Source organism: Boeremia exigua, assembly GCF_020726555.1.
Source record: "Boeremia exigua strain MPI-SDFR-AT-0100 chromosome Unknown C7974scaffold_4, whole genome shotgun sequence".
In the NCBI taxonomy this organism is placed as follows: domain Eukaryota; kingdom Fungi; phylum Ascomycota; class Dothideomycetes; order Pleosporales; family Didymellaceae; genus Boeremia; species Boeremia exigua.
In genome coordinates, this window is record NW_025763521.1 from 2,103,656 (window position 1) to 2,125,213 (window position 21,558).

At 54.8% G+C, this 21,558-nt stretch overlaps 7 protein-coding genes across 7 annotated transcripts; 4 read left to right on the forward strand and 3 right to left on the reverse strand.

The window, feature by feature from the left end:
* Positions 1-474: 474 nt before the first annotated feature.
* On the forward strand, positions 475-2,329 carry C7974DRAFT_432881 (kinase-like domain-containing protein; the record flags this gene model as incomplete). The annotated part of the gene is made up of 4 exons (XM_046144880.1): positions 475-631; positions 694-978; positions 1,043-1,417; positions 1,470-2,329. The coding sequence occupies 4 exons, from the start codon at positions 475-477 to the stop codon at positions 2,327-2,329; spliced, it is 1,677 nt and encodes a 558-aa protein (XP_045999405.1).
* A 1,195-nt stretch (positions 2,330-3,524) lies between these two features.
* C7974DRAFT_155866 (uncharacterized protein) lies at positions 3,525-4,226 on the reverse strand. Its single transcript, XM_046135869.1, has 2 exons — positions 3,998-4,226; positions 3,525-3,948 (listed from the first exon to the last, which is right to left on the reverse strand). The coding sequence occupies exons 1-2, from the start codon at positions 4,069-4,071 to the stop codon at positions 3,738-3,740; spliced, it is 285 nt and encodes a 94-aa protein (XP_045999406.1). The 5' UTR covers positions 4,072-4,226; the 3' UTR covers positions 3,525-3,737.
* A 1,050-nt stretch (positions 4,227-5,276) lies between these two features.
* On the reverse strand, positions 5,277-8,861 carry C7974DRAFT_307207 (cytoskeleton assembly control protein SLA1; the record flags this gene model as incomplete). The annotated part of the gene is made up of 5 exons (XM_046138118.1): positions 5,277-5,302; positions 5,352-7,127; positions 7,175-7,250; positions 7,329-8,612; positions 8,664-8,861. 5 exons carry the CDS (start codon positions 8,859-8,861, stop codon positions 5,277-5,279), a joined length of 3,360 nt encoding a protein of 1,119 aa, XP_045999407.1.
* Positions 8,862-9,436: 575 nt separating this feature from the next.
* On the reverse strand, positions 9,437-11,245 carry C7974DRAFT_391021 (nucleolar protein 12). Its single transcript, XM_046141533.1, has 2 exons — positions 11,104-11,245; positions 9,437-11,047 (listed from the first exon to the last, which is right to left on the reverse strand). The coding sequence occupies exons 1-2, from the start codon at positions 11,212-11,214 to the stop codon at positions 9,572-9,574; spliced, it is 1,587 nt and encodes a 528-aa protein (XP_045999408.1). The 5' UTR covers positions 11,215-11,245; the 3' UTR covers positions 9,437-9,571.
* A 549-nt stretch (positions 11,246-11,794) lies between these two features.
* Positions 11,795-14,142, forward strand: C7974DRAFT_306693 (Sds3-like-domain-containing protein; the record flags this gene model as incomplete). The annotated part of the gene is made up of 4 exons (XM_046138094.1): positions 11,795-12,809; positions 12,863-12,932; positions 12,982-13,468; positions 13,522-14,142. The coding sequence occupies 4 exons, from the start codon at positions 11,795-11,797 to the stop codon at positions 14,140-14,142; spliced, it is 2,193 nt and encodes a 730-aa protein (XP_045999409.1).
* Positions 14,143-15,388: 1,246 nt separating this feature from the next.
* Positions 15,389-18,428, forward strand: C7974DRAFT_155937 (uncharacterized protein). Its single transcript, XM_046135870.1, has 6 exons — positions 15,389-15,448; positions 15,600-15,665; positions 15,711-16,393; positions 16,449-16,709; positions 16,761-18,144; positions 18,189-18,428. The coding sequence occupies exons 2-6, from the start codon at positions 15,654-15,656 to the stop codon at positions 18,315-18,317; spliced, it is 2,469 nt and encodes an 822-aa protein (XP_045999410.1). The 5' UTR covers positions 15,389-15,448; positions 15,600-15,653; the 3' UTR covers positions 18,318-18,428.
* A 314-nt stretch (positions 18,429-18,742) lies between these two features.
* On the forward strand, positions 18,743-21,428 carry C7974DRAFT_356384 (oligosaccharyl transferase stt3 subunit). Its single transcript, XM_046139592.1, has 4 exons — positions 18,743-18,961; positions 19,015-19,095; positions 19,173-20,925; positions 20,976-21,428. The coding sequence occupies exons 1-4, from the start codon at positions 18,808-18,810 to the stop codon at positions 21,244-21,246; spliced, it is 2,259 nt and encodes a 752-aa protein (XP_045999411.1). The 5' UTR covers positions 18,743-18,807; the 3' UTR covers positions 21,247-21,428.
* The last annotated feature ends 130 nt before the right edge of the window (positions 21,429-21,558 follow it).

A 21,558-nucleotide genomic window follows, 5' to 3' on the forward strand; every position in this document is an offset into this window, starting at 1 on the left:
GCAGGACGCAGTTATGAGAGACATAGGTAATCAGCCCTCATCAAAAACCATCTTCTTCGTAAAGTAGCAGTGGTTTCGGCAAAGTCTAGAGCCCACCTACGATAACAGCCAGAGCATGAAATATCGCACACATGGGAAGTGGGAGACGGGAGAAAGAGCGTGGTAACGTCAGTTCTAGTTCTGAGGTGGACGTTCTAAGACGGCGCGTGGAAAGCAGGGGATCGAATCACAGAAGAGCCCGCTCGCACGGTCCAAGATCGTGGCTAACAGTGCTGACTAAGCTGGCTACCTGTGCAGCTTGACAGCGTCTCAGCTCGCTGTCGAAAGGCTGCTTGTCCAGGATTTGCGTGTGTTTGTCAACAGGAGAGCAACACGGCTTCCTTGCAGTCAATCATCTCAGTCGTTACACCTCTTCTCGGCTTCAGCGTGAGAGGTCCTATGAATCGCATGTTCTTAAACAAGGCACCTCACTTCATGTCATGCCTTCCTCGCACGCGGCACATAGCTCCAAGCAGGATCACTGTGCTTTTACCACGCGGAGACGCTCTTGGCTCGACGCGTTTTTCAATCTTGAAAGATTCTTGTGCGACGTTCTCCTCTGCCAGGCGGATCATGAGGCCGGCCGGTGAAAGTAAGAGATCCACCCATCTCTCTTCTTCTGGGTAAAGATTCTAACCGTTATTGCAACCGCAGGCATTGACCTTTTCAACTATACAGGTGGAAGATGGCTTCGTCAGGACGCGCTAGAGAGAGATGCACGCCATGTACAGTTTGATTTCGACGCACTACGTCGCAGGATCATCGCGCTCTGTCCTGGTGCCAGATCTGTTACTTCGTATAGCAAGAAGGAAGGAGGCTTTAATCGGGTGTTTATATTTCACACAGATAACGCTAAACGTCTCGTCGCAAGACTGCCCTTTCTAGTGGCAGGACCGCGACAGCTGACTACCAATTCTGAAGTCGCAACAATCCAGTTCTGTAGGTCCTGATCTAAGATAGTTCAGAAAGGGTGGCTGAGTGACTAACTGCTTGCCTTCTGTAGTACAAAGAAAGACCAGCATCCCTATCCCGAAGATACTAGAGTGGAGCGACGACGCTTCTAATACCATCGGTAGCGAGTATATCATTATGGAACATGCGCCAGGGATTTCGCTACACGAAAAATGGCCAACGATGAGCTTACACGATCAAATCCAGTGTATACAAGCGATAATTCAAAAATTAGAAGAGGTTGTCGACCTCGACTTCCAGGCTTACGGCAGCTTATGCTTCGCGGATATCTCATACATCGCCGCTTCAAAGCTACTACCACTCGACCAGGAATTTACCATTGGCCCTCATTGTGGAGCTCGGTTTTGGGACAACCACGTTGGACAGTCCAGGTACTCTCACAATGTTGATTCCAACCAAGGCCCCTGTGAGTCGATCCATGGCCTCAATGTGAGCAGAACACTAAAGGCAATCTTCAGGGCTTGACCTTGTTGCGTATTGTGACGGTCTCGTGGACACTGGGATTGCCAAACTTCCCCCAGCCGACGCGGCTCCACAACGGCCACGCTACCGTGGGTCCGTCGAAACACATCGTCGACTACTCGAACACAGTCGCGCAGTACTAAGCAAAATGGCAACAGATTATCGTGTTCGAAAGGCAGCTGTTCCGGTAATGTTCCATCCCGATCTGCACAAACGGAACATCTTCGTCTCAGAAGAAGATCCCTCCGTTGTCACAGCTATAATTGATTGGCAATCGACTAGCATCGAACCAGCGTTCTGGTACGCAGACGAAGTACCGGACTTCGCGCAGCCCATTCCCGATCGTGTAAACGAAGATCGCATAGAGCCTAAGAGCGAGGCGTGTGCCCAAGCGTTCAACGCCTGTGTTTCATTGCTGGCCCCAAAGCTAGCAACTGCCAGATCAATGGACGAAGCCTTCTTCCGGCCATTTCGCTATTGCTATCGAACGTGGGAAGATGGGGCCGTTGCTTTCCGCGAGGAACTCATTCAAACATCGCTTCACTGGAAAGAGCTTGGTCTTGGGGGATCATGTCCGTTTCCTCTACCCTGTCCTAACGAACTCGTACACCATCAGCAGGACTACAAGCGCTTTGAAGCAGCCCAGCAGCTGAAGCACAGCCTATCAGGATTGCTTAATACTGCGCCTGACGGCTGGGTTCCCTCCGAACAATGGGAAGCGACAAAGCTGGCGCACAAGGAAACGTATGCAGGAATTTTGCAGGAAGTGTTAGTAAACGAGCAGCTGGACGATGACGAGCCAATCAAAAGCGAAGACGACCTGAAAGAGATCTGGCCGTTTGACTTGCAGATATGAGTGTTTAATCGGAGCTCGGACTGGTAAGCTACAAGGCGTTCTAACTAACCGACAAGATCAATATGTGAGTGGCTGCGCAGCAGCGTTGTGGCGCTCTTTGAGCTGAACATCATATGAAGTCGTAGCATCAAGGACCGCGTAGGGTGTCGAAGGGCATGAGCAACGGGTACCTATAACGCAACCCACCTCTCAATGCGCGAACGCAACACACGATAGCACAAGACTACCAAGTGCTGCGCAAGCAGATCGAGCAGCCGGGCACTACCACTGCCGCTACTCTGAGTACGCTGTCGAGCTTGTCCGCTGCAGTCTTTTGTTTGGCACCCTTGTCACCATTTTCTGACCTCGGCGGCCTTTTCGATGCCTGTGACCCACTTGGAACAACATTCTTCGGTGATGTTGTACCGTGGTGGATGACGGATAAGGGACATGTCACATGGCCGTAAGTAACAATCTCGCCCGCACAATGCAGGTACACTACCAAATACCACCAGGCGAGCACGTACGGGGAGTCGTTGTTGAAACATATGCATTTCCCAGAGGATCCTCTGCCAGTGGTCTCGAGCATCTCAATCGAAGACGCACCGGCACTTACTCCCCGTAAGCGTCAAAAACCAGCGAGCTGTCTTTCTACATCTTTTCAGAGGTAGGGCAAGGTAATACATGGGTATCTTGAGGAGTCCAAGTCCACGAGTGTCGAAAGGATGCGTCGATGAATGATGAGATCCAGCACCAGGGCACTCAACGGGCACATCTTGAATTCAACACAACCTCAAAACCAACCCATGGGTCTACCTCGTTTTTGGATCGTCTCAGACGTAATATATATGCTCCTACTAGTCTCAGCGAAGATCAGAGACGGTGAGCAAACGCGCGGAAGACGTTTCAGGGCCCTTTGCAATTGGCCAGAACTGTGTAGTATTTCAGAGAGTGCAAGACGTAGCGCCTTCCCGCATTTACCAAACTGCAGCACCTTGCACATTTGCACCTAGAAACTCCGTGGCATCGTGAACAGATGTGTAGTCTCGACAGGCCACACAGAGTATCATAGCAGAGATGCAGAATGGCACAGGAGTCGCCAGGTACCCAGCTACACTACGTAAACCTGCAGAACAGCAGTACTCATAGTCTGCGACCTCTGCATGACAAGAGACAGGCTGCAAGCCAGCAAGAGCGGGGAAACCCAACAGCGAGATCGAAGTAGGCACTCAACGCGACTCGAGATGGACCAAGCACGCTCAGAGAAGAAAATGTATTGAACCCAAAGAAACCCGGATAACCCAAATAAATTATCACAAAGAAAAGACAACTCGTGTCTGGATATTCGCGCCCCTGTACCTTCCCCAACCAGCCCCCTCGCCATGAACCATTCACGCTCACCAGATCTCCACACCGCGCCGCACCCCGCTCAACAACAGTCCTCAGCACACTCGCAGCAGTCAACACAGCACTCACACCCCTCCTCGCACACAAAACAACAGCACAGCACCGCCAGACAGCTCATCAGGCAGCCGCGGTCCTTCTTGGGCGCTTTCTGCTGCGGCGGCGGCTGCTGGTACATGGGCTGCTGGTACTGCATTTGCGGGGGGCCTTGCTGGTAGCCTTGCTGCGGGGGGTAGCTGGGCGTGTTAGCGTGTTGTTGTGTTGGGTTTGCGGGGGGAGACGTACCCTTGGGGCGGCCCGTAGGATTGCTGCGGGTACTGGGGTTGTTGTTGGTTGTTGTAGTAGCCTTGGGCGGACATTGTGGCGGCGGTGGTGGTGGGGGGTTGTTTGGTTGGTGCGGATTCAAGGTTTCGCTGGAGTTGGGAGAGATTTTGCAACGCGAGGATGCTGCGCTGCGTTTGGCGGTCGCTGCGGGTGGTGGATGCGGGGAGAGGTCCGGGGCCAAGCTTTGTAGTTGCTGGGCGAAAGCTTAAGGGGGTGCACGAGCCGCGAGTTGTGAGACGTGAGTCGAGGGCGGTTTGCAAGCGATGGGACGACAAAGAGCTGCAAAGCGAGAGGTGAGGTTAGAAGGAGCTTAGGAGGCAGGTGGATCAGGAGCGCGCGCGCGGCTTTAAGGGCGATCGCTCAGCTGCGACCAGCTTGGAGCGGAGAACGCATCATCTAGCTCTGCATGTGAGGACTGGTCACTTTGCATTAGCCACAGCTGCATCCTTGCGCGATGCCGCTTTGCAATTGGCGCCAAAAGTCCGGCTGACTTGGGATTCGTCAGCGCGCGCTGCGCCAGGGGTGGCTTTTCAAATTCTGCGCCGCTCGTGCGAGGAAGCACCGATAGCGCTCCAGGATGCCACCCAGGACGCCAGTCCCGGGGTGCGGCGTGCTGAGACGCAGGGAAAGCGCGCATGGAGTGACTAGACATTTGCGGCGCAGACGCTTCGTCAGCTAGGAATCGGGGCGCGCTTCAGCCACTGCGACTCCACCGATGTGCTGATGTGCTGCTAAGCTTCTGCTTGGCGAAAGCTTGGTGACGCAGGGGTGAAGGACACTGGACGCCGGGCTGTCTGACAGCTGTCACAGTGCTGACCCGCACACGGTTCACGATCTGCGCTGACAGCAGCTACATCGCTGGTCACCAGAAGTCATCAAAAAAGCCCGCACGCGAAAGAAGTGACTGCGTGATTTTTGGCAAGGCGGTCCGATTACGCGCGATACTGTGGCTCAGCGCTATGCTATCGAGTTCCATCTAACGCGCTCAGCCGCAGAACAGCCTATGGCCGGAATGCAAATTACAACAATTCTACCAACGGCAACGGCACGACGAGAAACGCGAGCGCAGAGCGAATGCGGCTTTAGATAAAACAATAAGATGTGATCCGGCGCCACCGTTTCTTCCGGGTACAAGGAGATCACGATGGAATTATGTACATGCGTATGTGCAGTAAAAACACCCAGCGATCCGGAGTCTGCGTGTGAATCACAGGTGAATGATGGTGTTTGGCGCGACCGCCTAGAAGCCGAATGGGTTTTGGGGAGCTGGGTGAGATGTTAGACTCGTGGCGGACACACGATACAGATGACTTACTAGCATTGGCAAGACTGGCCTTGCCTGTTGGCTGCGGCGTCAGCTTCTTTGCCTGCTGTGTTCCGAAACGGACAGGAGGAGCGGGACCAGTCTTCTGCGGAATCAACGGCTGTGCCATGGGCATAGGCGGCATTGGCGGCATTGGCGGCATAGGAGGTGGGCTTTGTCCAAAGCCGGTGGGCTGAGGCTGAAGAGCAGGTGGGAGGAACTGGTTGATGCCTGTAGCCTGAGGATTAAGTGGGGACGGCTGGAAGTTGTTGTAGCCTGTTGGCTGAGGCTGGAAAGGTGCCCGGGGTGGGTCTGCGAATGGGCTGCCATTGCCGAAGCCTTGCTGGAAGCCTTGCTGACCAAATCCAGTCTGCATTGGCTGCTGGAAGCCAGTAGGCTGTGGCTGCTGGAACTGGGCATAGCCGTTCTGCGGCTGTTGAAATCCGGTCGGTTGTGGCATGATTCCATTCTGCTGGAAGCCATTGTAGCCAGGGTTCTGCTGCGGGAAGCCAGTCATTTGCGGTTGCATGTTCATCATACCTTGCCCGGGAGGGCCCATTTGGGGCATGTTGGGGTTGCCCTGGAAGCCTGTAAGCTGGGGCATGAGGGTTGGCGGAGGGCCAAAGGCGCTGTTCTGCTGCGGGTTCTGCGGTGCTGAGGATGCTCGCTGGGGTGGAGGTGCAATGAGACCACCAGGCCCTGACTGCTGAGGTGCTTGCGGCCTCAGTCTTGGTGGTCCCACATTCTGTGGCTGGGTCAGGGCCTTGATAGCAGCGACCTGCTCGAACAGAGACATAGTGGCCCCTGTAGGTTGTGGTTGTTGAGCAGGAGCCGGCGCTGGCGCTGGCGCTGGCGCAGGGGCAGGAGCGGGAGTTGGTTCTGGCGCCTTTGGCATCTCTTCAGGCTTGAGCGCGGGCATGTCTAGAAGAGAAAGGTCATTCATCGAGCCTGTAAGAGCAGGAGGTTTTGGTGCAGGGAGTGCTGTCTGGGCAGGGGGCGGTGACGCTGCTGGTGCTGCTGGAGTCGACCTCGCAGGCTTCACATCCCACGCGTTATCGTCAAACCCATCAGCTCCCTCTGACTTCTTGTCAGGAACAGGCGCAGACGCCAACGGCGTCCTTGTCGCATCAGCGGGCTTCTTGACTGCGTCGTCGGACTTCTGCTCGAACGCCTTCGGGTCGATATCATTGTTCGTCTCCACAGGCGGGGCTGGGCGTCCCTTTCGAGTGTTGTTGCGCAGTGTGCCGCCAGGACCAGAGAACAAGCCTCCAGCACCACCGTCTGCACCGGCCTCACCAGCGTTGCGGTTGAACTGGCTGTCTAGGTGTTTCGTGACGCGAAGAATATCGCCTTCTTTCAGTCCCAGAGTGCGGAGAAGCGCGGGGGTAATATCAGGCAGATTCTCCTCGCCCATCTGATCCTTATCGAAAGCCTGAGCATAACGCTCACATATCTGAGGGTTGACACCACACTTAAGGAAGAAGTCAAACCAGTCATAGCCTGACTTCTTCTGGACCGATATTCCGGGCGATGAAGCAGCAGCTCTGTCGTTCGTACGAACGGTGCTTCTCCTTTTGATCTCCGAAAGTGGCTTGTCGTCGTCCAGTGAGATGCCTGTGACGTTCTCAATGTACTCCAAATCCTCCACGGACATCTTGGTAACTGGCACAGCAATCTTGACGCCATTGACTTTGTGCAAATGGATTTTGCCTTCTTTGAGTAGCAGGAATTCAGCTTCAACCTTGAATGAGCCGGATCGATCGGTCCACGTTCGTAGCTTTGAAGAATCTGAAGAGTGGTCAGCACGCATCGATGGTATCGAGGCATACACTTACTTGGTTTGGATGAGGATTTCGACGACGAGGACTTCGATTTCGAGTCTCTGGCGGAGCTATCACGCGTGCTTGATCTCTGTGAAGTACGACGATGGTCAGAGCTTGTTTGCAGAAGACTAGAACCACGGGCGGGTAAAGGCAGACCGGGCCCTACCTGATCACTTCGCACATCACTCTTCGGCCTGTCTCGCTTCGAGGCCTGACGAGCCTTCTCCTCTTCCTCCCGCCTGTTCTGCTCTACGACTGATCGGCCAGGGTTCGGACTAGATCGAGCGTTATTTAAGGAGGTCGGAATAGAAGAGGTCTCTGTTATTTCGACATAGTTAGCAGGGACAACACCCTCCTTGCCATTCTTCAGCCGCCGGACCTTCCACCACTCGTCACTGGCGGAATCGTCGACAACCAGGATCTCGTCACCAAGACCGACAGTGACCTCGTCGTCGCCCTGAGCCATGAAGTCGAAGAGCATGACACCCTTCTTCTGCACATTCGAATGCCCAGAGGCAGCAGCAATCACCTCGCGCAGGCCAGCGCCCTTGGCTGCACCTGCCAGCTCTCCAAGAGCTGACATGATCTCTGTTGCAGTGTCCTTGGCTCCGCAGTGGAAGTCGACACTCTTGCTCGGCTGCTTCAGCTCCATGAAAATATGCTTGCCCTCCTGCGAGTAGTACTCCATTTTATCCGCTGACCATTCCTCCTGTGCACCATCACGCGCCTTTTCAGGTGCGATCATGATCATGCCCCGGGGGATGTTGATACCCAGCGTGACAGGCATCTTCTTGTTCTTTCCAGGCTGAGTGAGATACTCATAGATGTTGTACAAGTGGTAGCCGGAGCCTGAAAGGGGCGTGTTGGGCGAGTTGTCGCGCTCGCGTGGCGAAGGATCGTACTCGTCGAAGGTTTTGGTCCGGTCTGGCCTGCGACGAACAGGTGACGGAGAGCGTGGAGGAGCACGTTGCGGCGAGTGGGCCCGGTTGGGCATACGAGGCGGCAGCGGCTCTTCATCGGATTCCTCGGGAGTGAACTGGACACGTTTCCGAGCGGGTTTGTCGTTTGGTGGAGAGATTGTCTCGCGCGGGACGGCCTGCTGCTCGGACTTCTTATGAATGAGGTCAGCTATGACAGCAGCGGGACTCGGGCGCGACTGCGGCGGGCTGTCTGGCGTGGGCGGGTCCTGCCCGTCGTCTGAATCAGGAGCTACAGGACGGCGTGGGGGCAGGCCTGGAGACGTGACTGCGACTTTTGGCACGGTCCCGCCCTTGATGACCTCGGTGTAGTTTGCAGGCGCGAAGCCGTAGTCGCCGCCGAAGCCGACGAGCGACCAGTCGGGGTCCGAGACGTCGTACACGTCGAGGATGGCGTCTTCCTGGAAGGACAGCTCTTCGTCGGTCTGGCGAGCATAGTCGTAGAGAGCCTTGGCCTGGGCCACGGGGGCTGCCTAGAAGCTGGGTCAATGGCGGGTCTGCGGGCGGGCGGGCGGACGACATACCTCCTCGATGTAGTTGTTCGGGATCAGGCCCTCGGGCTCTTCGGCGTCCTCGTCGTGGCTCTTCTTCTTGGCCTTCCACCAGTCGTCGTCGGACGACTTGTCCAGGACCATTAGCAGGTCGCCCTCGGTCAGCGCAATCTCATTGTCGCTCTGAGGCACGTAGTCGTAGAGCGCGCGGTAGATGCCGAGGAACACCATGGCGACGCGGGGCGGTGCGGCGCACCGTGTGTGTGTCTGAGTGTGTTGGGGGGTGCGGATGGCGAGGGATGGCTGGCTGGAGCGCGGCGGAGCAGACGGAGGTGGTGCCTCGAGGGGCTGGCAGGGGCAAGTGGCCGAGGCCGGTGGCAGTCGAGCAGCGCCTGGCGAGGGGGTGCACGAGCGGAATCAAGGCGATTGCTTGCCCAGGTGGCCGAGTAGCACCAAACACGTGTGGGGAGAGCGCTCGTGCAGTGCAGCCACGACGGCGAGACGGTCGCATCGACCTCAGCTCAGAGCCGCACGGCACTGGCCACCGGCCTGCGTCTAGCAGCTAGCTCCACCTTTACGACGTCAACGTGCTGCAGCTTTCCCTGGTTCCACAGACGACGGCTGCACCCTGCATCCTGGCCTCTACGTCTTCCAAAGCTTCGAGAACATGCTGCCCTGCCAATTCGCCCCGGCCAGCAGCCGTCGTCCTTCACGGCCCTTGCGGCCCAACACCCAGAGTCAAGCCATCTGTCGCCTCGGAGATTGCATCTGGCGTCAACGGGCACTTTGCGTTCAATTGAGAATATTGAGTGCTGGCAGCGTGTCGCTGCATGTATGAGAGATCGTGCTTGCGAGTATACATTGAATTTGTCTTTGTGAAGACGTCGAAGAAAAGCATCAACCACGCTGTCTCTCTACTGCTACGGCTACTGCTACTCGGCTTATTTCTTCGCGCTCGTCTTCCACGCCGCACTCCTGCTCTTTCTCCCGTTCGCTCCCTTCTTGTTCTTGTTTGCACCCTTGAACTTGAGCCCGCTCTTGCCCTGCCCCTCGGTCGCACGGTGACCCTCGAAGATGAAGCCCTCCCTCGCCCTCGCAGCACCTCCCTTGCCCAACATGGCCTTCGCACGCCCCTGCTGAGACTTCTCCTCCGCGGAGAATTTCTTCTGGTACGCACCCTTCTTTCCCGCTCGCTCCGACGATGGCGCAGGGCCTCGAGGCTTGTCCTTCTTCTTCTCTGCCCTGCATCGCGTGACGCGGAGAACGCGGGGGAGCATGGGCGGGAACTTCTTCTCGTTGAGCTGAAGAGCAGCCTCGACACCGTTCTCGTCCGTAAATTGCACGTACGCGAACCCCTTGCCAATACGCGTTTGCGCATCACGGATGACACGCACGTTCTCGATCTTACCGCACTTGCCAAACTGTTGCCAGAGACCCTCTTCGATGTCTGCGGGGATCTTCTTCTTCTTGCCATCCTCTGGTTCGACGCCCTTGCTCTCGTCGTCCACAAAGGGAAGGTTGCCGACAAAGACGCAGCGGCGGTTGTCGACCTTGTTGGGATGGGCAAGCCAGTCGACGTGCAGGTGGCGGTTGAGAAGAACAGAGCCGTTCAGGCGCTTGACAGCTTCGCGGGCAGCGGTCTGAGTCGTGTACACGGCGTAGGCGTTTGTGGACTTGGTGGTTGCATCCATAATCTCCTTCTTCGCAAAAGCTGCACGCTTGGGTAGCGAGCTGGAGAAGGCTGTGGAGCGGAAGCGGATCGACTCGATCTTGTGGGGAGGCTTGTTATCGGCCAAGTCTGCAATGAAGGATTCGAGGTGCTTCTTCAGCGCCTTCTCTGCTGACTTCGAGTTGATGCAATCAACCGAGACGTTACTGAGGAAGACTGTACGAGCAGCTTTCTCGAGCTCTTCCTCGGACTTGCCGTCTGTCTTAGCCAGAGACTCGTGCTGTGGGATCTCTATCTTCTCGGCGTCTTCCTCTGTAGCATCCGCAGCTTCGGACGCTTCGGACGCTTCGGACGCCTCCTCCATGTCCTCATCGCTGTCCGCAGCTGCCACCTCTTTTGTCTTGCGCTTCTTTTGCCTCTCCTCCTCCTCCTTCTCCTCCTCACGCGCCAGTTTGCGCATAAACTTTTCCTCAATCTCTTCCTGACCACCGCGCTTGCGCTTTTTGCTTTGCTTGTCGTGCTCTCCGGCTAGAGTGGCTTCGCGCAGCTTAGCCAGCTCTGCCTCGTTGTCAGAATCTTCTGAAGACTCTTCATTGCTCTCTGACTCTTCGTCGCTGGATGCATCGTCCTCAGCATCATCCTCCTCCTCCTCATCCTCCTCCTCGCTTGACTCCTCGACAGGCGCCTTCGGGCGCTTCTCTAGCTTTTGATCATATCGCTGCTTTGGCGGCGCTTGCACTGGGCCCAGCTGTACAATAGTTAGCCGGTTTACTTTGATCGCATGTTCGGACGAGTGCTGCATACACTGCTTGCAAACAACGAACTCAGTGCAGGGTCGAACGCTACTTTAGGCGCTGCGGCTGATGGCTTCGCGACCTTGGCTGCTTTTGTTTGCTTGTCCTTTGATTTGGCCATGGTGATGATTGACTGTGGTATATGTGCGAACGAGCAGCATTCACGAGCAGAAAGTTTCAGTGGGACCTGAAGGGCCCTGGCACAAGGGCCAATGGCAGCGTGGCAGAACTCCAGACCGCCTTCCGGTGCAATCGCCTATGACCGCCGGCAGCGGTTCGCCCTCCCGCGCGGTGAGCAACCGCGAGCTGCGCTTTGCTGCACACTCCCACTTCACATGCTCCACAAAGCGATACTCTTATCACCAGATATTACTGTGCCTCTCGCAGCTGGGAGAGGTCCTACCGCCACTCGGACTATCCTAGACACTGCCCTCGGCGCCTGCGCAGCCGCAGCGATTTTGACCCTTCTCCGCGCCCAGCGCCCAGCGCCCTCCACCCTCAACCACGCCTCTTCGTGCGTCGCAGACCTCTGATAAGGAGGCCAGACACGGCTCTGATCATATTGGCTGCGCGTCGACGCATCCTCTCGCCGGGGCGCATCTGGTGCTATGAGCGCTCACAATGGAACCACGACGGGCGTAACGACCGTGGCGCCCACGATATCCTACGACGATAGAACAGACGACGACGCGGCACACGGTATGGATACTGCCCTGCGAGCTACAGTGGAGAAGGACGAGCAGCGCCGGCCTTCGCCCATGACCACCCCCACCCGCCGGCCTGAGGTCGAGGAGCTGTCTCCAGTCACGCGTCCTGGGCCTGCGAAAGCCGCTACAACGATAATCTCAGCCGTTCCGGCACCGACCATGATCACAACAGACCCCATCGGCGCTGCCGAGGTCTTGGGTGCTTTCGACGACCACCCCGATGACCGCTCGAGTAGCCTCAGCGAGCTTGGAGACGCATCCGACGTCGAGTCCGAACAACCCACGCCGCTACCCATCGCAACCGCAGACCTGAACGAGAACGACTCCGAAGCCGAGACAGAGCGCTTGGAAGAGACACCGCGGAAGCTTATACGCACCGTGATGGATACTTCCGATGCACTGTACACACGAACACCGAGCAAGTTGGTGCATTCGAAGACTATAGAGCACGACGATTCTGCCCCGCACACACCCTCAGACGTCGCTGAGGACGAGATTATGGAAGACGCAGACGACGTTCAAGATCCACTACATGCGCTTTCCCTGGCAGCTGCTTCGGAAGCCGCAAGCCTCGAGCTGGCGGGAAAGAAGAGAAAGCGAATGAGCGCACGAGGCACACCTATCGACGACCATAATGACGAGCCCGCACGGAAACGCAGCGCGTCGGCAAAGGCCGCGACATACAACGGCACAACAGAGGATATCATTGAGAGCTCTGAGCATGTCGACGCCGAGGAGGAGCTAGATAACGCCGAGGAACGTCTAGACGAACTTGCCCGCGAGGAAATCGATCTGGAAGAGAGGCAGGCAAATCTTGCCGCCGAAGCTGTGAGCGAGTTGGCTACAATTGCGAAACACCCAAAACCTCGTAAAGGTGGCAGGAGGGGAAAGCGGAAAGCTGAAGATTCAAGCTACGCTTACACCGAAGCTCTTGCGACGACTGAGACCGTCGATGGCGATGCTGAGGGTGACGAAAACGAAGAGGACAGTGCAACACTTGACGAAGAAGGTGAGGCACATCAAGACTTTTTCTTTAATAACCTTACTGACGTCCTGAAACAGTCGCCAAAAAGAAGAGCGCAATTGATGAGCTTGCAAAAATCGAGAAGAAATTCAAGCTTTTCCGTGAGAAGTAAGCTTTCCGGCGGCTAACGCCAGACAGTAGATGCTGACTTTGATAGGCTTTGTGACGAGCAGATTGCACAATACGAGAAAGAGCTCGAAATGCTCAAGCAACCCGAGTGCCAGCATCCCGAGTACCTTGCGATGATCAAATGCATTGACGACCGAAGAGCAGACAAAATCGACTATGAGAAGACACTGCTGGAGTTGAAGCAACAGAACCTGGTGACCATCACAGCAGCTCAACGACACCAGATGCATAGCCAGTATTTCCAGACCGTGAGGGACGTGCGAGAAGACATCATAGCAGATTGCAACAAGCGTGTGTTTGAGCTGCAGCGTGGCAGGCGATCACTGGGCTGTGACGAGACTGAATACATGAACAAGCTTCCAGAGAAGCGTTCCGATCAGATCAGACAGCAGACGGCATACAATCTTGAGGTCTCAATTCTCTCTGGTGTGGCCAAGTATGTTGGCTTCCCAGCAGCGCCAGATATCAGCGCGGCACGACCTAGTGAGGTTGACGAGGATCTTCGAGCAATGAAGGTATGTTGATGAAAATTTCTCTCAGGAGGCTGGCAGCTGACTCGACGCTGCAGATCGCAACACATCCCACGTTACCAGTGCCACCGCCGTCATTCCGTACCTATAATCAGAGGACCACAGCAGATGAGGTAGCCGCTGAGAGTGAGTTCCTTGAGAGCACACCATGGGCAAATCCAAGACACCCATCGCATCAGGAGACCCGCTCACAGCAAGAGTCCCGTTTTGCACCAGGGCCATCACGCGTAGCGAGCTACCAGACACCAGCTGGGCAAAGACGAATCGTAGACATCAATGCTCCTAATGGCTCTGCATCGACGATCGAAGCCAACTCGAACCCTCCGTCATCCAACACACATAACGCACACGGACGAACGGGAGAATCGGAATCGCCAGTCATGCAGATGAAACGACCACCAGCAGAGTACACTTCGTACGTCGACACACCAGGTTCACACCCACGCAATATGGGCCTTATGGGCAGGGAGGCCTACGGGATACTGTCCAGCCCTGCTGCGCAACATGCCGAACCCCATCTGTACGAGCCCCCAACGCAACGCTGGGGTGTGCCGTCTGGCTCACCGGCCATACCTCCAGGACCGCCTGGCGCAAGAGCCGCGTTACCGCAGCGCAGCGGACTGGGCATGCCTGTGGGCGGCGGTCTGTTTGGACGGTGATATCCAACTTCTTCCATTTGTTGTGAATGACCTGTTTGCTTATCTTTGGCGTCGTTGCACCGGTTCCGGGCCCGCCACCTGGCGTTTCTTCTTGACGTACCTGCATCTGTCCAGGCATCCGGCGTGTTAGCATACCCTCATCTGTCGGCGTTCCTGCATGCGGTCCGCTCATCTCCGCTTCAAGTTATATTCTTTTGCGCTTCAGAGTTCGAGTGCGCTGGATACCTCCAGCAGTCATGGTCATCCATATTCTGCTAATAACATTGTTCATACCTCTCACTGCTCCTGTCCCGATAGAAAAAGATATCGCGTTTATTCGGTGATGCCATTCCCCTGACTACCTTCAAGTCCCCTCTCAAGCTTTGTGACGCTAGTACTCTGGTTATCTACAACTCACTTCCCAGGGACGGTCTGGGAGTAGCCGAGTATTGTCCGGCTACGATTCCGAATAGATTTTGATAGTGCATATCTTCCACCTCTTCAGTTACACGAGAGACCGCGTTGCTAAAGCTCTTGTCGTCATAGAAAGGCGTGCACGGGTAAGGCTGAATGCTCACTAAACCGTAACAAGTTCTCTTCTGTTCCAGCTTTGAAAAGGGCACAAAGCGTTCACCCTATCTTCAGCATTCCAGAACCACGGTCCTGTCAAAGCCCCGTACACTGTCTGGCGATGCTTGTTCTGGCGATGCTTATTCGTCGATCGCGCAACGAAAGACTCGATGGAGCAAATGCTACTGTACAGTGTCAGCAAGCCACGCCTCAAGTTGCCCTTTGAGTAAACCCAAATCACAGGTCGCAGGCAATGATTGGTGCGTCACTTTGCAGGACTTCTGTGACATCTGCGTGGCAGTGCAAGACGTCCTCCTCCTTGGCGCGCCAGCACCCTCGAAATCAGGCAAAACAGGCAACTGTTTGCCCTTGTGCCCTCCGGCGGCCGCCCACCACAACCTCACCATGTCATTGCCTTTGCGACGGTATCTCTCCCTCTCTTTCGTCGTCTTCTGACAACAGTGTTGTTGACAAGCAGACCTTGTTCTCATTGGTTGGCGATGAGCGCTTGACGACGGTGACGCTCATCAACCCTTCCCGCCATTCCCGATTCTTCACCGGCTGTGCGTGCACGGGGTCCTGAAGCTGGACGACACGGCTGCGGCTCTTCTTCGCAATTTGGGTGGGGCGGTGAACTGCAGTATCTCTTATACTAATGCAGCCGTGTGCACATGGGACGCTCTGTGATCTTTACTCAAACTACCCTCGAGGGCGGACAAGAAGGCGTAAGGCTGCAGCTGAGCGCCACTGAGCATCGGTAGGTCTTGATGAGTTTGAGTCTCACGTATTGCCTTCTGCAACTTCATTCTTTTCATTCGTCAGGTCTTTCTTTTGGTGTCTGCCAGACCTTGTGGAACGACTCGAGAACAATGTCGGGCGTCCATCCATGTGCTAACCTGCCATAGCAGACATGACGCAGCCAACCCACAGAATGAATCCCACAATTCGTTTCAGCCATATTGATGAAGCTGTATGTTTGTCTCCCAAGTACTTTCATGTTTGGGTTGTGACCGTTGCAGGGCTACGTCGATCACACATCTCAGCTGCAAAACCCGTACCTTCAACAATGGGACTATTCAGGAGCAGTCCAGTCGAGGCCCGGCCCAATGAATACTGTACGCGCTACCCGCACTCCACAGATTGCAAGAGCTCCAACTCGCCCGAACATTGTGCCGCCGCAAAGAGTTGTTCAGCATATGCAATTCCAACCGAGTTTGGAACACCTCATGATCCCGGAATCACGGCCATATTCTGCTGCTCGTATTGTAGACCCAATCGTGGATCCTATTACTCGACTCTATGGCAACGATGCGCCGTGGAACCTTTACCAGATGAGATATTCTGACGTTAACGATAGCCAAAATGCTGTCCAATATACACAAAAAGACATCAGCCAGTACCGCCAAAGACCTTGCTCGGATATTGATAATGTGTCTGACTCTGGTTACCACACGCAGCCCCCGCGCTCGGTTCTCAGCAACGAGCCTGGTCATGGTGGACAGGAATTATCTCCAGATCTTATGATCCAAGCGAGCAGAATGAATGTCAATGGCGCACCCAACGCGTCGCAAACTATGGTGCGCACGACTTCAGATCAATTATCTGTATCACAACACAGTAGTCGAAGTGGCGGCCGCCAGAAAAAATATTACTGCCCTGAACTGAACTGTAACACGGAGTCCAAGTGCGCATCTGATCACAAGTATGTATGAAACAAATGTGTACACTGCCTTTATGTTCTAACAATCAACGCACAGGAGGCATATGCTGAGGCACGAGAAGAGTTTCATCTGCACTGAGTTCGAGTGCAAGAGGGCTGGCAAAGGTTTCTCGACCATCAACGACCTCGACCGCCACAAGAAAAGTGTACATAAGATTGGCGTCGAAAAATCAAAGTCATACCAATGTGCAGCCACAGGTTGCACTCACCGAACCAAAATATGGCCGCGTCTCGATAACTTCAAACAGCATCTTGAACGGATGCATAGAAAGGAAAATATTTTGGAACTCATTAAAAGGTCAGGCTTCTCAAGTGGACGATGGAACATTCACCTTGCTGACGTCTGCAGTTCGGAATATCAACCGCAGGAGCCGGCCTCGATACAACAGCCGTTCTCTGTCGATCCAGCGCTGCTTGCAGGTATGGGCGATCCGAACGACAGCCTATCCCCAATGGGCGGTCAGGCTTTCTCCTACCATTCATCGGTATCATTTCCAACAGGATCTTTCTCGAGTAGTTCTCAGATCTCTCCAATCGTAGCTTCGGTGGATACGTCCTTCTCACAACGGAAAGTGCCTTCCTCCACTCTCGGCAATAGCACGTCGCCTGCGGATAATCGCCGCTTAACATCGTCAGATCACACATCAACCGCTTCGCAGAAACGTCGAAGACTGTCCAAGAGTCCGCCCACAAAAACAACCTCTGCCTCACAAGTCATGCCTTGTTCTACAGATAATCAAATCACGGGACTGGTACCTACATTGTCGAATGGGCCCCAGACCAAGGTTGAGCAACAGCGTCAGGTCCTTGATAAGTTAAAGGCCAACATCAACATCGAAGACATCTTGACGCACGTTCTTGGAACCCAGCAACAACAAGACAACAGCCAGCGCAATGCGTCGTCCATTCTCTCTGCTGATGAAAGGGCGCTTGCCTCGCAAGCAATAGCAGATCTTTTAGCGGAGGGCCGCAAGTCTAGGCGTTCCCAGCAACGTCGTTCAACCCTTGGATCTAATTCGAGTCTGCAGTCCTGTGGTGTCAATGGTTGCAAGTTCTCCGGTCGCCCATGCGACTTGAAGAAGCACATGAAGAGACATCAGAGACCCTACGGATGCACGTACCCCAAGTGTCACAAACGATTTGGAGCAAAGTCAGACTGGAAACGTCATGAGAACTCGCAGCACTTCCAGCTGGAAGCCTTCCGCTGCGATGTTCTTGTGAATGCGGGTAAGAAGTGCGGGAATCACTCTCACCGCTCAAAACAATTCCAAGAACACCTGGCAAAGGAGCACAACGTCACTTCAGACTCGCAGCTCGAGACAAGCATGAAGCGCTGCAGAATAGGCAAGAATTGCCAGGGCCAGTATTGGTGCGGCTTTTGCTGCGAGATTATGATTCTCAAAAGCAAGCGTAACGAGGCCTGGGACGAACGATTCAACCACATTGCGCACCACTTCGAGCAGGAGAAGAGGTCAATCGATGATTGGCTCTGTGTGGAGCAGGACAAGACGAAGAAGCTGCTGCGAGAGGAGGAGGCGACCCGCTATGCATTCACAGACGAGGCGGACGCAGGTGCAGATACTGGTACGAATGACAGCGACAACGAGCTGTCTCCAAACCCCGAGGACTGGTCATTGGTGAGCGCCGAAACGTACCAGACGCCAGCACAGCATGGCTCCAACGACCGAAATGCCCCAGCAGCGGAGCGAACTCCAACCATTCTGTGGAATTGCGTAAGTGGTCTCACTCCAACCAATGTGCATTGCTGATTCCACAGTGTCAATGTCAAGGCGGCCCAGTCACCCACTCGGTCCAACCTAGCTGTCCGGAATGCCCGCATCGCTTTTGCGACAGCTGTAGTCGTTTCTATGCTGATGACAGCGAGTTGGATTATACCCGTCATTGATTGACGTCCTGATGTTCAGTTACGTACCGCATTTCAGATATATGTTGTTTTGCAGTAACTAAACTTCTATCAGCGAAGGTACAGCCGTTTTTTCAAGGAGATCTGCTTAGCGGATCGAGTCGTTGTAGGTATTGCGCATCTCTTGTATCATCTGGGCTATTGTTATCTACGCCTCTTCTTACCATGTATCACTATTTCGACGATGAAAGCTGCCTCTAGTCGATGCAACCTAGAGCTTGTCATGTGACTGCCATATATACAAAGCATAAGACAACAACAATATCAATATCTAACATTTGGTGTTGCACTTTTGTCTCCACTACTATAATCGAAGTTGGTGTGGAGGTGGCACGGCTGCGTGTGGGTTGCAGGGATGTTGCGCCAAGACTGCTGTGCGGGAAGCGTGGTGTGGACACGGTGATAGCTACAGCTGTGACGCGGCCTCAAAGCAACACACCTCACTTTCTCTACCACTTTCCTTTTCCCAATTATGGCTGCCGTAGAGGAAGGTCAATTCCTCAAGCAGGCCATGGGCCGGAATACTCGAGGCTTGCTCCGCGTTGTTATTCTGTGCTTGATCGCAGGTGCAGCTGTGAGCAGTCGTCTGTTCTCTGTGATCCGCTTTGAGAGCATCATTCACGAGTGTCAGTACAGCCACGAGCTTTATGATGCGCAATTGGCTAACTGATGGTCACAGTCGATCCATGGTTCAATTTCCGAGCAACAAAGTATCTCGTACAGAATGGCTTCTACAGCTTCTGGGACTGGTTTGATGACCGTACGCCTCTCCTCCGCGCTGCTACACACATACGACACGTACCCACGATTCGCGCATTGGGCTGACACAAATAACAGGAACATGGCATCCTCTTGGCCGTGTCACCGGCGGTACTCTCTACCCCGGCTTGATGGTCACCAGTGGCGTCATCTACCATGCCCTACGCGCCCTCGCCATGCCCGTCGACATTCGTAACATTTGTGTCCTCCTCGCCCCGGCCTTCTCTGGCCTCACTGCGCTTGCGACGTACCTCCTGACCACCGAAATGGTTACCTCGCCCTCTGCCGGTCTGCTCGCCGCAGCCTTCATGGGTATCACCCCCGGTTACATCTCGCGTTCGGTTGCTGGAAGTTACGATAACGAGGCCATCGCCATCTTCCTGCTGGTCTTCACGTTCTTCTTGTGGATCAAGGCTGTCAAGAATGGTTCCATGTTCTGGGGTGCATTGACTGCGCTGTTCTACGGATACATGGTGTCTGCATGGGGTGGATATGTCTTCATTACGAACTTGCTGCCCCTGCACGCGTTCGTTCTGATCTGCATGGGACGCTACAGCCCCAGGCTTTACGTCAGCTACACTTCGTGGTACGCGCTCGGTACGCTAGCGAGTATGCAGATTCCCTTCGTGGGATTCTTGCCTATTCGCAGTTCTGAGCACATGTCTGCGCTCGGTGTCTTCGGTCTTCTCCAACTGGTGGCCTTCGTCGACTGGGTCCGCGCTCAGCTCCCCAGCAAGCAGTTCCAGACTCTGCTCCGCGCTCTCGTCCTGGTCGTCTTTGTCGTTGCTTTCGGTGGACTTGTCCTCTTGACAGTCGGTGGAGTCATTGCCCCTTGGACTGGACGTTTCTACTCGCTCTGGGATACTGGATATGCCAAGATTCACATTCCCATCATCGCCTCCGTCTCCGAGCACCAGCCGACCGCCTGGCCCGCGTTCTTCTTCGACTTGAGCATGATGATCTGGCTGTTCCCCGCCGGTGTGTACATGTGCTTCACCAAGCTGACTGATGAGCAAGTCTTCGTCGTCATCTACGCCGTTCTTGCCAGTTACTTTGCTGGTGTCATGGTCCGTCTCATGCTGACCCTGACCCCCATCGTCTGTGTTGCGTCGGCCATTGCTTTCTCGCAGATCCTTGACACCTACCTCGACGCGAAGACCCCGGTCAAGACCGAGCCCACAGAGACTGATGCCGCCGATGCTGCCAAGATTGCTGCCGCGGCTGTCCTGCCTGATGGTCTCCGCTCTACTCGCAAGCCCTACGTTGGCATCCAGTCGTACGCCTCCAAGCTTACGGTCGTTGGCGCTTCCGCGGTCTACCTCATGCTCTTTGTGCTCCACTGCACATGGGTCACATCCAACGCCTACTCCTCGCCTTCCGTTGTCCTCGCCTCCAGACTTCCGGACGGTAGCCAGCACATCATTGACGACTACCGTGAGGCGTACTACTGGCTCAGGCAGAACACTGCCAAGGACGCCAAAATCATGTCCTGGTGGGATTACGGCTACCAGATCGGTGGTATGGCTGACCGCCCGACCCTTGTCGACAACAACACCTGGAACAACACCCACATTGCCACCGTTGGTAAGGCGATGAGTTCCAGCGAAGAGGTCTCTTACCCGATCATGCGCCAGCACGAGGTTGATTACGTCCTTGTTGTCTTCGGTGGTCTTCTCGGATACTCCGGCGACGACATCAACAAGTTCCTCTGGATGGTCCGTATCGCTGAAGGCATCTGGCCTGATGAGGTCAAGGAGCGCAACTTCTTCACGCCCCGAGGCGAGTACCGTGTGGACCACGAGGCCACACCAACGATGAAGAACAGCTTGATGTAAGTTGCGGATTTGTGTTTATTTAACATGTTTGCTAATGCCATTCCAGGTACAAGATGTCCTACTACAACTACAACTCCCTCTTCCCCGCCGGACAGGCTCAAGATCGTGTCCGTGGCGTAAAGCTGCCTGCTGAGGGCCCCAAGCTCAACACCATCGAGGAGGCTTTCACCAGTGAGAACTGGATCATCAGGATCTACAAGGTCAAGGACCTTGACAACTTTGGCCGTGACCACAGCAACGCCGTGGCTTTCGACCAAGGCCACAAGAAGAAGAGGGCCGCGAAAAGGAAGGGCCCCAGGGTGCTGAGAGTCGAGTAGAGAACGCATCTGACAAGAGTTCAATTTAGCACCTGTACAGAAAAGATATGTTGATTAGCATGTTAACAGGCAGGCGTTTTGGGAAGAATAAAAGAACATTTGAGCCCAATGATAACACCTTCCTCGTGAGGACTTTGGAGAGCACAATACTATGACATGAAAGGTTTGGCAGGCTAGGTTGGCGATAGCGATTGGATCTCCGTGACCTCACCTTCACCTTGCAATAGCGTCGTCCGCCTAATTTCTTCCGTCGATCGGCCTTCCACTTGCCGCCTACTCTAGATCATCCTTCATTGACGCCTCTACTGCTTC

Bases quoted from the DNA above. Each gene is read 5' to 3' on its own strand.
- C7974DRAFT_155866 (XM_046135869.1), bottom strand. From the start codon at position 4,071: ATGTCCGCCCAAGGCTACTACAACAACCAACAACAACCCCAGTACCCG. The intron at 3,949-3,997 runs GTACGTCTCCCC...TAACACGCCCAG, and splicing joins TCCTACGGGCCGCCCCAAGG to CTACCCCCCGCAGCAAGGCT.
- C7974DRAFT_391021 (XM_046141533.1), bottom strand. From the start codon at position 11,214: ATGGCCAAATCAAAGGACAAGCAAACAAAAGCAGCCAAGGTCGCGAAG. The intron at 11,048-11,103 runs GTATGCAGCACT...ACTATTGTACAG, and splicing joins GTTCGTTGTTTGCAAGCAGT to CTGGGCCCAGTGCAAGCGCC.
- C7974DRAFT_155937 (XM_046135870.1), top strand. The intron at 16,394-16,448 runs GTATGTATGAAA...ATCAACGCACAG, and splicing joins AAGTGCGCATCTGATCACAA to GAGGCATATGCTGAGGCACG. The intron at 16,710-16,760 runs GTCAGGCTTCTC...TGACGTCTGCAG, and splicing joins ATTTTGGAACTCATTAAAAG to TTCGGAATATCAACCGCAGG.
- C7974DRAFT_356384 (XM_046139592.1), top strand. From the start codon at position 18,808: ATGGCTGCCGTAGAGGAAGGTCAATTCCTCAAGCAGGCCATGGGCCGG. The intron at 18,962-19,014 runs GTCAGTACAGCC...TGATGGTCACAG, and splicing joins TGAGAGCATCATTCACGAGT to TCGATCCATGGTTCAATTTC. The intron at 19,096-19,172 runs GTACGCCTCTCC...CACAAATAACAG, and splicing joins CTGGGACTGGTTTGATGACC to GAACATGGCATCCTCTTGGC.